The sequence below is a fragment of the Nesoenas mayeri genome, assembly GCF_963082525.1.
Source record: "Nesoenas mayeri genome assembly, chromosome: 5".
NCBI classification, from domain to species: domain Eukaryota; kingdom Metazoa; phylum Chordata; class Aves; order Columbiformes; family Columbidae; genus Nesoenas; species Nesoenas mayeri.
Window position 1 is genome coordinate 5865698 of NC_137548.1, and position 14004 is coordinate 5879701.

At 50.0% G+C, this 14004-nt stretch overlaps 1 protein-coding gene across 2 annotated transcripts in view; it reads left to right on the forward strand.

Moving 5' to 3' along the window:
• Positions 1 to 14004, forward strand: part of DAAM1 (dishevelled associated activator of morphogenesis 1) — a gene marked incomplete at its 3' end in the record, with an annotated part of 56409 nt that overhangs the window by 16423 nt on the left and 25982 nt on the right. For both annotated transcript variants that reach the window (XM_080345187.1, XM_080345188.1), the window contains exons 3-7: positions 7819 to 7890; positions 10370 to 10464; positions 12546 to 12879; positions 13334 to 13444; positions 13563 to 13666. In XM_080345187.1, coding sequence (XP_080201313.1) covers positions 7819 to 7890; positions 10370 to 10464; positions 12546 to 12879; positions 13334 to 13444; positions 13563 to 13666 — 716 coding nt within the window. The remainder of the gene's footprint in view (positions 1 to 7818; positions 7891 to 10369; positions 10465 to 12545; positions 12880 to 13333; positions 13445 to 13562; positions 13667 to 14004) is intronic.

Genomic DNA, 14004 nt, shown 5'->3' on the forward strand with positions numbered 1-14004 from the left:
ACGGAGCCACAGAAGGGGTCAGAGGTCTTTGGGGCAGGTCCATTGAGGCTGAATCCTGGCTGCTGTTCTGCTCTGGTCCTCATTCCTCTGGCTGTTCTCAGCTGCTCCTTCCCTACTTGTGATGCCGTCTCGGTGAGCTACAACATATCTTGTGCTGTGGCTGTAGCCCGCACAGCCAGGGCGCTCCCTTGCCTCCATCAATAGCAAAGGTGTGTGCGGCACAGAAAACATCTGAATATCTGTCCTTTCAGCACGTCCCCTGCTGCCATGCACCATCTCTGGCTCTTCTGCTTTGCCGTTGGTGTCATCCGCCCTACCCAGCTCTCCAGAGTGCGTCCCGCTTGTTACATATTCCTGTGATGGGCAAGATTTGGTGAAAGGTGACGAAAATGAATCATTTTATTGTGCTGGGTTGTCCTGTAAAGGGAGCTGGCAGCACCTGGCCTTGGCAGTGCTTGTTGAGAGGAAATAAGGGAAAAGCAGCTATTCCACAGGCATATTTCCTTCCCTGGAACATTTTCCCCTGGCCTGCTGCCCTGCATCCCGCTTCTCTGTCCTGCAAGCAGCTGCTTTTATCCCAGCCCACAGTACCAGCTGGACAGGGTGGAGGTTTTGTCCCTCCCTGATTCTCCATCCATGGAGAAGCTGGGGCTGATCCCAACCCTGACCCTGCTCGGAGCAGGGGGCTGTTCTAGATGAACTCCTCGTGGTCCCATCCCACCTGCATCACCCTGTGATGCTCCTGGGGATGGGGAGGAGTGGGGACAGAGAGATAAAAAGCATCTTGTGATGGGGGCTGGCGAGTCTGTCAGCAGCAACCCGAGCGGGAACTGAAGTCTGCATTAAATCCAGCAGCCGTGCAGTGCTCGGGTCAGGAGAGAGATTTAAAGATTATTGGAGAGACCTTCTTTGAAGCCATCAGTCCCCTCTACGGCTGTAATAAAGCAGGGAAATGCAAAGGCGGAGATGCATTAACAGCGGGATGAAATCTGCTTTTAGAAGTGGTATTTCTGGACGATGACTCGTTTCATACCTCATCCCAAAATATTTCACTCCCCGCTGGCCCTGCTCTCCGGGAGAGGATATTGCTCGGAAGCGCAGGGAGGAAGCAGGAGGGTTTCCAGCTTTACCGTTTCTTTGGCTGCCACTTCGCTTCAGTGGAAGAGGGTGACTCAGGATGACCTTTCTCAGGAGGCCAAGCTCCAAAGGGAGTTAATTATTAACACTTTGCACTTAGTCTGCAGCACCTCTTAATTGCAGGAGGTTTGTCTCCTGCCAGCTGATGTATGTAATGTCAAGCTATTAAAGCAGCTCACCAGGTGATTTTTGTGAGCCTCAAAATATGGGTGAATACTGTGTTCAGGCAGAAGCTCCGCATAAATAACCAGATGGAAGGGATCGGTAGTAAAAACCAGCTCATGTGAATGCAGGATCTGGCTCTGCGCCCCCCCCATTTCGATTCGGCTGAGCTCTCTGAGCATCTATAAAGCCAGGGGAGGGGAAAAATGACCTGTGGGACACCAAGCGATGCTGCGCTCTTTAAGCTTGTGTTGAAAACCCGTTGGCATCGCTAATGCCGAGTGCGTAGCTCTTGGCAGTGTTAAGCTGTCCCCAGCAAGCAAAGCTGACATCTAAAATTTCCTCAGACATCAGATATGAAACCAGGATCCCTTCGCATTAGGAGTAGGTGGTGGTAGGTGCTTTTGCAGAGGAGAATGGGGGAAAATGTGATAAATAGGGAAATGAGTGATGGGTCTCCAGTAATACTATTTTTCCCAGCTGGACGGCCTCTTTCCTCTTTAACTGCACCGTCCACCCGCTCCCTCCAGAGAGCTTCGCTTTCCAGCTCGCTCTTCCTCTTGTAGCTCAGTCCTGCAGCTTATTCATGGGGCTGTTGTTTCCATCTATTCCATTCATTTAAAAAACATAAATTATTTAAAAAAAAAAAACAAAACATCAAGCAAAAAGCTGCAGTAGCAGAACTTGGAGCAAAAGCTGACAAAGGTGGCATGCAAGGGAAGGAGGGAAAAAAAATAGCTCCTGGGTCACCTGGGATGGAAGAGAAACGTTTCATGGCCCCTGATCATCCAGATATACCTGCGGTTATTTCAGCAGCAGGTTGAAATATCATCTCAGGTGTCATTTTCTCAGGCTGACCGAGAAAAACGGGCCGTTTGCATGGCTGGGGGTATTTTTCAATAGGAAATGTTCATAGTTTTTATCTTTAAAGGTAATTCCCTTTTTAGCTCCAATCACAACACACTTTTGTTTAAGTAAGATTTTTCTCCCTCTCCAGCCAAAAAATGCATCTGTTAGCAATCTTTTTGGATTTTAAAGCGAAGCTTTTCAAACAATGAACCAGCTGACTAAGAAAGGCATCTGGTCATGCTATATTTGCTTATGGGGAGCATAATTTTTAAACCCTGGGAAAAGTGTACAAGGGCATGTGTGTAATTGTAGAGGAGAGGGTATAGGAAGTGTTAGCCTATGGAAAAACAGAGTGGTCTGGGATGGGACGGTTTGGACCCCAAGATCCCAACTTGGGGAGAATATGATAGAATTACTGCCCTTCATGGCATCACTCCACAAGCCTTTGGTAGGGCACAGGGAAATGGCTTTAGTTTCATCTATTTTTTGTTGCAGGGATACCTGGTGGCTGGAGGGATGAGGAAAACCTGGACAAAACCTCCACCAGTGCACATTTGGGAAAGGCTTGGTCATGTTGATGGAGCTGGGCTGGATTTAAACTTCCCACGCAGCTTTAAAACCCATCCCCACCACTGTCTGCTTCTTTTTTGGCCTTGAAAACAGAACCCAGGTGGAGCATCCACAACAGGCAGGGAGGGGGAAGTTGCCAAAACGTGGTGGGCTGCCAGCTGCTGCCAGTTTTGAGCAGCAAGGAGGGGTGGGGAATACTGCAAAATAAAAACGCAATTAGGAAGATGTGTCAAAACAAAGGGGGTTGCTTCTGGTTTTGTTGCAGCAGGTCCTAGCAGAAGAGACTTGTTGTTTTTTTAATCTCTTACTATGACTTCTGTGGTGTGAAGTTCTCCTGGGGCAGACTGGCCTCGCAGGTGGTGCCAAGGGGGAGGTGAACCATCTAAGTCATGGATGTTGTGGCTGAAGGGCTCTCTGGAGCTGGCTGCTGTAAGCCAGTCCCTTCCTTCTGATTTGGTTTCACCCTGAAGGATCTAACTTGGTGTGTCGGACATCAGGTGTGTGGGGAACCCAGCCAGCTGTCCTCTGGAGCTCCATTATCCCCGAGCAGCTCCAGATCCATCACCACCAGTGTGGGAAGGAGGCTGCTGGATCAGATGGAGATGGCTCCTGCAGGTTGGCCATCTAAAAGGTGTTGCTAGCAGAGCAGCTGTAACAAAGCACCGAGTAACTTCACAGGTGTCTTTCTCCCCCTGCCATGGAGACATGCTGTGAGCAGCTGTGGTCCTGCAGGTCACAGGGGCCAGAGCTCATGGAGATGAACCTTTCAGGTGTAATGGTGCCCAAACAGGGCTGAGACCAGCCTGTGAACTGCTGGCTGAGCCACCATCTCCTCCGTGCTGCTCCCCAGTCTCCCGAGGGTGGTCACTGGGAAGAGCAAGGGCAGTCTGGCTGGGGGATCTGCTGACGTGCCAAGGGGGAGGCAGGCAGGCTGTGGAAGTGTCAGCCTTGTCACCAAGGTGTGGCAGGGCTGGGGAGCGTGACATCTCCCTGGGAAGAGCAAAGGGATGGGTGGAGCTGGCAGATCAGTGACCTTTGCTTAGAGAAGCTCCTGCTAATGAGGGATCTTGACTGGGCGCTGCTTTCTGCGAGGGAACCAGCACTGATGGAGGGGACTTCATCATCGGGTTCACACCATGACAGCCCCTCACCACTGCCACCATGGCGTGAAACAGCCAAGCTGCAGCAGCATCCATCAGCCCCCTCCATGAAATCCGGGGACAAAGGGACGGCGGAGGTGAGGAGAGGGCACAGCGGTGCTGGGCTGCAGCTGATGCCATTTGTATTTTTGCCAGGTCTCTGGAAGGAAGAACTGGGTGTCAAGGGCAGCGGGTGGGAAATGAAGGAGGGGACGAGGCAAACATTGCCCTTGGGTACACAGCTTTGGCATTTCCTAATTTTTGCAGCAGAGCACGTGTGTCTGTTGGGGCCGTTTCTTGGAGGATAGTAAGGGATGTTGATGTAAATGTTACAGACGAGAAAGGATACCTGTCCCTGCACTGTGTTGTTATAGCCATCATCCTGCCTCTCAAAGAGCAGCTCATAGTATGTCACAGCACAGCACTGGCCTGTCTGGAATATTGTGTCCAGTTGTGGCCCCTCAGTTCCAGCAGGACAGGGAACTGCTGGAGAGAGTCCAGCGCAGCCACCAAGATGCTGAAGGGAGTGGAGCATCTCCCGTGTGAGGAAAGGCTGAGGGAGCTGGGGCTCTGGAGCTGGACAAGAGGACACTGAGGGGTGACCTCATTAATGGTTATAAATATGTAAAGGGTGAGTGTCAGGAGGATGGAGCCAGGCTCTTCTCGGTGACAACCAATGACAGGACAAGGGGTAATGGGTACAAACTGGAACACAGGAGGTTCTACTTAAATATGAGAAGAAACTTCTTCCCAGTGAGGGTGGCAGAGCCTGGCCCAGGCTGCCCAGGGAGGTTGTGGAGTCTCCTTCTCTGCAGACATTCCAACCCGCCTGGACACCTTCCTGTGTAACCTCATCTGGGTGTTCCTGCTCCAGGGGGGGATTGCACTGGATGAGCTTTCGAGGTCCTTTCCAACCCCTGACATTCTGGGATTCTGTGAGCGGGGTTCAGATCAGCCCTCACTTCTGTGCTTCTTGAGAAGAGAGCAAACACAGCAAAGAACTAGACACAGCTCAGAGAATAAGAAATTGGGAGGTATTTGTGTCCCTAGTGCCCGTCAGGTGGGATGTGATGGAGAATCCTGGATAGCTGGTGTTGGCAGTGCTCATCTCCACGTCTGGGCATCCCTCATGGAAGGCAGGCTGCAAAACTTGCATCCCCAAAAGCCACCCTGGCTGCTGGGAAACCATCTTACCAATTCACCCTTTCAAACCATGATACCCAAAGAGGTTCCTCCCTCCTCCTGCCTTGTGAGTCACTTCCCTCTGGGCTCATCACTTTGTCAAGAGATTTCTTTACTACCACCAAATGCACCAAAAAGGGGTTTATCAGTGTGCTGTAGACCATTAGCCGCAGTAATTACCACTGAGAAGTGTCCTGCAGTGAGCCGAGGGAAACCCGTGCCCTGATCTTTGCCGGCTTTATTGTGCAGTTCCCCTCTGCCTGGGAAGGTTCTTTCCGATGAGCCTGCTTGGCTGTTCATCTAAATTAATGAGGTTCTGCTGCGCTTAATTGAGAGCACTTTCTAAATTGGGGGTTTCAGGGAGGAAATGCAAGAGCCCGAGGGAGCCGAGTAAAGGGAAATATTTATAATGCAGCACGTTAATTATAAATGAGCAGTTTAGCCAATTTTGTTGTTCAGCCTCCCCTCTGCCCACCCCCACCCCTGGAGACCTTTATTTTTTGCTCCACTGCTTCCTTTCAGCCCTAAACAAGCAGCAGGTCTGGATCCCTGCCCGCCTCGCAGGTGTGTGTGCCATGTGGAAAGGCCCCGGGACGCGGGATGAACCATCCCTGCCGCCACCCCATTCCTCAACATGGGTCCTGCTCCCTGCCCAAATCTCCTGGCTGGGTGCATCTGGACACCTCTTGGTGCTGTGCCGCCGTGGGGACCTTGTTGCCCTTCCCAGCTGGTGACACTGCTGGAAGAACTGGTGGGAGAGGGATGCTCCTTATAGGAGGTGCTGATGGTACCCTAGGGTAACAGGGAGGACCTCTGGTGACATGTCCAGGAGGTGACAGGAGCTAATGCTTTTAAGGGCCATGTCCAAGGCACACATGGGTGCCATAGCTCTGCTGTCCCCAGGGGCACCATTTGTACCGTGGGGACATTCTGCAATTCTCATGCGTGAGCTGTGTCTCATCCAAATTACCTATCACTGACTCTGTGTGTTCTCATCTTGGCAAGCTGCAGCTTGGGAAGTTTGGATGCATGAATGTTTCCCACGTATGCCTCTTGAACCACAGTAAATATTTGGGACTCTGCTCCTTGGGCTCGGTTAAATCATCTGAAGGATTGGTAGTTGTCTGCATGCACAGACGTGGGAGCAGAGGAGGAGGTTGTCCACCTCCCACCCTCACAGGCAACTGCAGTGTAGGACAACCTTTGCAAACATCTCTGAAAGTTAGAGAAGGGGCAAAGCTGTGCAGCAGGTCAGACTGTGAACTGAAGAGGGTTAATGAGGGGAGATGCCTGGGATTTGTATGGTGTTGGTTGACTCTACGGCCTAGATCTGTGTGGCATTTCTGCTGTCAATCCTTTCTCTTCTTTTGATAGAAGTTTTTAGGAAAATACAGTGGGGAAAATGGCTGATTTTTAAGTATTCTCTCAGTCTGCCTACTTGCTTCAAGCAGTGTGAAGTGTAATTTATCTGGGCTCAGAGGTTCTTCGGTCATAGAATCATAGAATTGTTTATGTTGGAAAAGAACTTTAAGATTATCCAGTCCAACCACAAACGTAATACTACCAAGTCCATCACTAAACCATGTCCCTAAACACCACATCTACACATCTTTTAAACACCTCCAGGGATGGTGACTCCACCACTGCCCTGGGCAGCCTGTTCCAATGCCCGACAACCTTTTCCATGAAGAATTTTTTTCCTAATATCCAATCTAAACCTCCCCTGGCACAACTTGAGGCCATTTCCTCTCTTCCTATCACTTGCTACCTGGGAGAAGAGACCAGCACCCTCCATGCTACAACCTCCTTTCAGATAGTTGTAAAGAGCAATGAGGTCTCTCCTCAACCTCCTGTTCTCCAGGCTGAACCCCCTCAGGTCCCTCAGCCGCTCCCCATCACACTTGTGCTCCAGACCCTTCACCAGCTTTGTTGCCCTACTCTGAACTCGCTCCAGCACCTCAAGGTCTTTCCTGTAGTGAGGGGCCCAAAACTACACACAGGTTTCGAGATGTGGCCTCACCAGTGCCAAGTACAGGGGGATGATCACTACCCTGGGTCCTACTGGCCATGTCCTACAGCAACATGCTAGAACCTGAAAACTCCTTGTATATCCTGCCAGATGCAGGGAACTGTAGACCGCGATGACCGAAGGAGGCTGCGCATCATTCATTGTCATAGATCAAGGGCCCAGGGGTGGCATCCTTTAATGGGGGACATTGCTGGGTGCATGCTCCATCCTAACAACTAATGAAGCTCCCAGAGGAGATGTCTGTTGTGCCTGGAGTCTCTCTTAGGATATTGGTAAAGTCATGGTCCTGTGCCAGGAGTGGAGCCTAATTTGTGTCACATTATTCACTTTTCATTACTCATAAGAGACTATTTTTTCCCCCCCAAATCACATTAACCAAGGCTGTGCAGCCAAAACTTCAAGGGCACTGTAGAGTTGGTGCAAGAGAAATCTGGATGTAAAATTTCAGTTTGGTTTCTCCAAAGCTGATAACCACAAGACTGATGCAGTATCATTGGGGCAGAGTTTGGTCACAGGCAGGTGGTGTAACATAGATTGTATATAAAATATACTTGTTGAATAAATCAGGTAATGTTCCCATAGCTGGAGCTGTCAGTGGTGAGCTCAGAGTGTAGAAAGTCACACTAATATTGATATAAAATAATGCAATAGCTCAAGGGCACTTGAGAGGTGGTTGGTCACCAAGGGCAGGGCATGTTAATAATACTTCTACTGATCTGTCTTTGTTTCACCTTTTTTCTCCTCCTCCAGGACCAGGAAGAAAATAAAGGAGCCACCAGCTGGCCAGAGTTTTATATCGATCAGCTGAATTCAATGGCTGCTGTGAGTATTTCCCCAGCACTTTGGTGATTGCGAACCCCTTTAGAGCACACAAGGTATTTCATCCCAGCCCAAGCTGGGAGGCTGTGAGATGGGTGGCAAACGGCAGCAACTTTCAGTATAAAGCCACCAGGCTGTAAGGAGCCCGTTTGGTTGCCCTATGCTACCATTTTGTACCTGAGACACCCTTCTGCACTGTGCAGCCATGGCAAAACATGAGCTGCAGTTCATCCACCCCACGAGGGCCGACAGAGCTGCTGTGGCTCTGGGTGCCCTGTGCCCAACCTGCCTGTGTGCTTAAAAGGAATTTTATGGCGTACTTTCTTGTTGATATCTTGCTTGGTGAGACAGAAGCAGCGCTCTTTTCTAGAGGAAATACGGTTTATTTCCTGCAAAGCTGTGCAGTTCAGAGCCCCTCCATCCTCACTCTTGCTGTTGGAGGCTGAAGGTGCCGAGGTTTGTGGCCACTCCACTAGGAATGGCAGCAGCATGGAAAACAGAAAAGAAAAGCATTGTTTTTGTACTTTTTTCCATATGTTTGCCCTGCTGTCAGGGGGACAGGGTGTCGGGGAAGGCTGGGTGAGGCAGTGGGGGTGGAGCAGGGGGCTGTGGGCCAAGAAGGGAGCAAGCTGCTCACATTTGGGAATCAGGAGTGCCCGGGACTGGCCATGGGCTGCCAGCGGTCAAAGCTCTGAGCCTGAGCAGAGCTTGTGATCAAAGCCCGCCAGGTGCCTGGAGGGTGGCTTTGGTGTCCCTGACACACTACAAAGGTCAGCACAGCTCTGTATGTCTGCTGCAACCCTTGCTCTCTTTTTTTTTAGCCTTGGTTGGTGTTGGCAGGGCTCCCCCTGACATCTTTAAGGGCCCGGTGCTGTCAGATGGTGCAGGAGGCACCTGGGGTGTTGCTTTAGCTGTGGCCTTGGTTGCACAAGTTGGGGTGAGCAAGCCATGCCCCCATGCATGCCCGTGCAGCCACTGTCCCCAATGCACATTAGTGGGTTGCACTGGGAGGCCTGGGAGTGACAGGGTTGGCAGGACCCACCCTGGCTGACCCAAGCATGGCTGCAGTGTCCTGTCCCCTCCAGGCTGCGGGGTGTCCCCTGGACCCCCCACCTCCTCTGCAGAGGCACATGGGTACCACTCTGCTGGGATGCATGGGTACCACTAAAGAAACCCTCCTTCTCCCTCACCCCAGTTTAGCACCTTCCCTCTGTGCACCCCCAGCAGACATTGGCTTAGCCCCCTGCATCCTACTAGACACGAGGAAGAAATTTTTTACACTGAGGGTGGTGAGAGCCTGGCCCAGGTTGCCCAGAGAGGTGGTGGATGAACCATCCCTGGAGACATCCCAGGCCAGGCTGGACGGGGCTCTGAGCAACCTGAGCTGGTGAAGATGTCCCTGTTCATGGCAGGGGTGGCACTGGATGAGCTTTGAAGGACCCTTCCAACCCAAACCATTCTATGATTCTGTGATCCTCACAGCCCCCTCCAGCCCTGGAAATACATCAAAATTCACATCACCCAGATGGCATCTGCAGTATCTCTGAGCAGGGTTCAGCTGGACACTTTCTTATGGGATACTGTGATGCAGTTATTTACCTTTTTGTTATACAAAGTGTTTTTCCTGGAGGGTTGTGGGCCATACCAGGATTTACGCCCAGAGCCCATGAGTTGTGGTGCTCCTTGCCTGGATTGCAGCTCTGAGTCTGAGGGTTGCAGGGGGATAGTTGCGAGCATCCTCTAACATGGGCTTGTCTGGATGAGTTGCAGATCAGCAATTTGGGGTGACACTACTCCTACATGCAGGGTGTTAACTCTGGAACTTAATGATCACACAGGACAACACTAAGTGTGTCCTCTCGAGGTGGTTACCCAGCTCTCCCAGTTGTCTCAGGTCAGCGTAGGCCAGCATGTTTCCTGGTCTTGCTGGAGACCAGTTTGGGAAAGAGGGTTCTGGGTTCCTTGTGGCCTCACTCAGTACCAGCCGATGTTCATTCTCTACTGCTTTGAAACAAAACCCAAGTGCTCTGGGAGATGCGAGACCAACAGCAACGCTGCTCCAAAGCTGATGTGGCTTGAGGTGTTGCCAGCTTGTGATGCCCCAAACACTGGCAGCTTAATTTTACGTGTGCTAACGAGTTGTCTGGGTGTTTGCAGGCAGCATCTCTAGGCTGAAGCCACCCACTCATCCTGCTGTCCCCAACCCTTCTTCCTGCTGTCCCCAGCTCAGGCCGTCTCCTTGCAGACCACGGGAGGTTTTCGAAACTGCCCCTTTTCCCAAGTCCTGCAATTGCCATAACGATCTGGACCATAAGGACCTTGAGTTCCCTTCCAACCTGGTATTCTATGATTCTATGACTTTCAGACTTCCAGAGTGGGTTTAGTGTCCCAGCTCCATCCCCATGGCTTGGCATGGCGGGCAGGGGGTGCTCGTGTTTCATGGGGAGACCTCCCCTCTCACATCTGCCTTTCTCTTTTGCAGAGAAAAACACTGATCGCCTTGGAAAAAGAAGATGAGGAGGAGAGAAATAAAACAATCGAAAGTTTGAAGACTGCACTGCGGACGAAACCAATGAGGCAATTCCCTTCACTTTCCTGGCTTTATCGCTGTGGTCATGGGTTTGGATTTGAGTTTTCTGGCAGAGCGGGGGATTAAGTAGAAATATAAATAGGGCTGCACAGGACGAGGGAGGCAAGGACCTTGAAACGCCGCTTGCTTTTTTCAGTTCACCTCTTGTCACTTTGTTCCTTTTCTTTGGTCCTTTTAGTGGCCAAGAGCTACCAGGACCTTCCCATCTGTTCAGGCAAATCAGATGACTTTTTTTTGTTGTTTTTCAAATTTACTTTTGTTCTCATTGGAACAGAATGTAAAAATTCCTTCCAGATTAAATTGAAAAAAAAAAATATATCCAATTTTTGTTGGTCAACCAGGCCCTTTGTTTCAACTTCAACTTCTCTTGCACTTTTTAAAGGAATAAAATCACATGAATCTTCAAGCTTTTATGAAATGCAAAAAGAAAAAAATATGTTGCTAGGAGGTTTTGATGGGGAAGAGAAAGAAAGGGTGGGACTCTTTCTGAATGTCTGCAGTTTTTCCTAAATTATTTTCTCTGGAGTCTGCATGCTCACATCTGCAAAACCTTTAAGATGCCTCAGGTCAACATTTTCTGATGGGAAAGTATTTTATTAAGAAATGCAGGACCTGGTCTGGTTATGAAAGAAACACATTTGCTGTTGCTTGCAAATACATTCCTCTCTTCCATTTCTCTTTTGCAATGTTTCTGGTGGTAGTACTTGGTGAGAAATTCCTGGGGGTGAGGGTGACCACCCAATTTCTGTGAAACCTGGACCTCTTGGGTGCCGACTCCCTGCAAGTGCCCTGGGAGCAGGGCTGGTACCCAGCCATGAAACTTGGCAAAGTCCTTAAAAGTGATTTGCAAGTCTTTCTGATTGGAAGTCAGAAGGATCCAGCAGGCTCTCTAGAAAATTTTACCTGTTGGACCTGCTTTTGCTCCCAGGGAAGTGAACATCACATTTCCTATTGACTTTGGCTGGAAGAAGAGCAGGCTTTGAAGCAGAGAAATCAGTTTTCCCCGAGTCTGCAATTACCTCTGTTGTTGCCACGCATCGGCGTGGCTTGTTTCAAATTAAAATCATCCCAGTGCTGGGATGTTCTTGGCTCATTTGCTTTATGAGCCTGTGCCTTTTGCCAAACCAGAATACACCCAGCCTGGATGGCGTTGGGCAAGGAGGTCCTAAAATGCCTGAGCAGCCTGCAGTGTTGTGTCTGCCTGCTCAAGTGAGTCTGCCTGGGGCACTGCCATGTATTTGCTGTCTGCTTTCTGTTTAGTGGCATTATAAGTCATCATAAAAATCAGAAATCCCTTAAAATTGGTGAGATGTGTCTAAGGGAGGAGAAAGATGTGGATGGTGAGGCAGGAGGGGCAGAAAGTCTGACAGGCATCACGAGCTTGGCTGACATTGGGGTGTCAGATGGATGAGGAGGAGACTCCAGGGCTTGGGAGCTTCTTCCAGTCCTGTGCAAAACTTGTCACATTTAAGGCTCAGGCTGGGGACTGGGAAAGTTTTGCAGCAGCGTGGCTGCAAACTCGTAACCTCCACCCCAGGGCTTGTGCTGATGGCTGGGTTACCTGTTTTTCTTCCAAATATCCTAGCTCTAGACAACCTTGTGCAGATGATACCTGCTTGCCTACACTATTGGGCACTGATTAAATTGATTTTTGCAGCCCCTTCCCTGTCTGTGGACCGTAGGCTTTCTGCTATCTGAAGTTCAGGAAAAAACAATAGAATCATAGTATCATTTTGATTGGAAGAGACCCTCAAGATCATCAAGTCCAACTATTAACTCTGGCACTAAACCATGTCCCTAAGAACCTCGTCTATGCATCTTTTAAATCCCTCCAGGGATGGTGACTCCACCACTTCCCTGGGCAGCCTGTTCCAATGCCCGACAACCTTTTTTTGAAGAAATGTTTCCTAATATCCAATCTAAACCTCCCCTGGTGCAACTTGAGGCCATATATATAAGAATATATAAGAAGGCCCTGGGTTCCCAACAACAGACAAGTCAGCCCTGTTTGAGGGTAAAAGGGTCCGTTAGCATTTAGTTTTACAGCTAAAAACCTTCTTTCTGACAGGTTTGTTACCCGGTTCATCGACCTGGATGGCTTGTCGTGTATTCTGAACTTTCTCAAAAGCATGGACTATGAGACAGCAGAGTCTCGAATACATACCTCGCTCATTGGATGTATAAAAGCACTAATGAACAACTCTCTGGGCCGGGCTCACGTCCTGGCCCATTCAGAGAGTATTAACGTAATTGCTCAGAGTCTGAGCACAGAGAATATTAAGACGAAGGTGGCAGTGCTGGAAATCATGGGCGCTGTGTGCCTGGTTCCCGGGGGCCACAAAAAGGTACTGGAGGCGATGCTGCACTACCAGAAATACGCCAGCGAACGGACTCGTTTTCAGGTAGGTTGATCTCAACTCACCTCTCAGCTCCTGTAAGTCAGTATTCTTGTACCTTCCTCCTCCTGGATATATAAATGCCATTTGAAAATGATGTATTATGGCTGTTTGCATCTTAGATACTCTGAGAATTACCCCAGAACCATGCCTGACGAGGTCTGCAGCTCAGCAAAGAGGGAGAAACCAGTTATTTAAGGCAGCACCTCCCTCAAAAAAAAAATCCTTGCTTATGCAGAGTTGCTGGGATTGCAGCTCTGCAAGGCTGTAGCACATCTGGATGGGCTGATGTTAGCCGAAATGGGTGCTGAGGTGGGCTGCAGCTGGTGATCTATCACCAGTGTGTTGCTGCAGGGGCTATAGGAGCATCATGAGGAGGTGTTCCTGCATCCGTCCCCTGGCTGTTTGTGCAGCATTGGGGCTGTCACTGAGCTCTTAACTGACGTTGTCTGTTTGACAGACGCTGATCAATGACTTGGACAAGAGCACGGGACGGTATCGAGATGAAGTGAGCCTCAAGACAGCCATCATGTCCTTTATCAACGCAGTCCTGAGCCAGGGGGCAGGCGTGGTGAGCACCGGGGCTCTTGGAGGGGAAGGTGTTTTGGTGGGTTTGGGGTGGATTTATTTCAATAAGCTTTCTGAGGATATACACTTTATTGTGTTGACCACATCACTGTCCATTTCAGGAAAGCCTGGATTTCAGACTCCATCTGAGATATGAGTTTCTCATGCTTGGGATCCAGCCAGTCATTGATAAACTAAGAGAACACGAAAATTCAACTCTTGACCGGTGAGCAGTGACCACCAGCCCACTGGTTGTTTTTGCCCTTGCCTTCTGGTTTATGGAATTGGCCTTTGGGGAAAGCATGTGGGTCTGGACTCGCCCCTCTTGAAGAAATTCTTTGCTGTCACCAGAGAGGGAGGGGAAAACCCTGGTGTGGTTTTGCTGCGCTCTAACGTAGGGTTGAGCTGGGAAGGATGTGCCATCAGCAGCCTGGGGGATGCTGCCAGGCCCCCTCCTCCTCTTCTCATCCCAAAAGGCTCCTTGGAGAGGCTGTAGGGACTGAGAGCTCGAGACTGAAGATCCAGTTGATGTTTCAAGTCCTACTTGTCTCTGAGCTGCTGCCA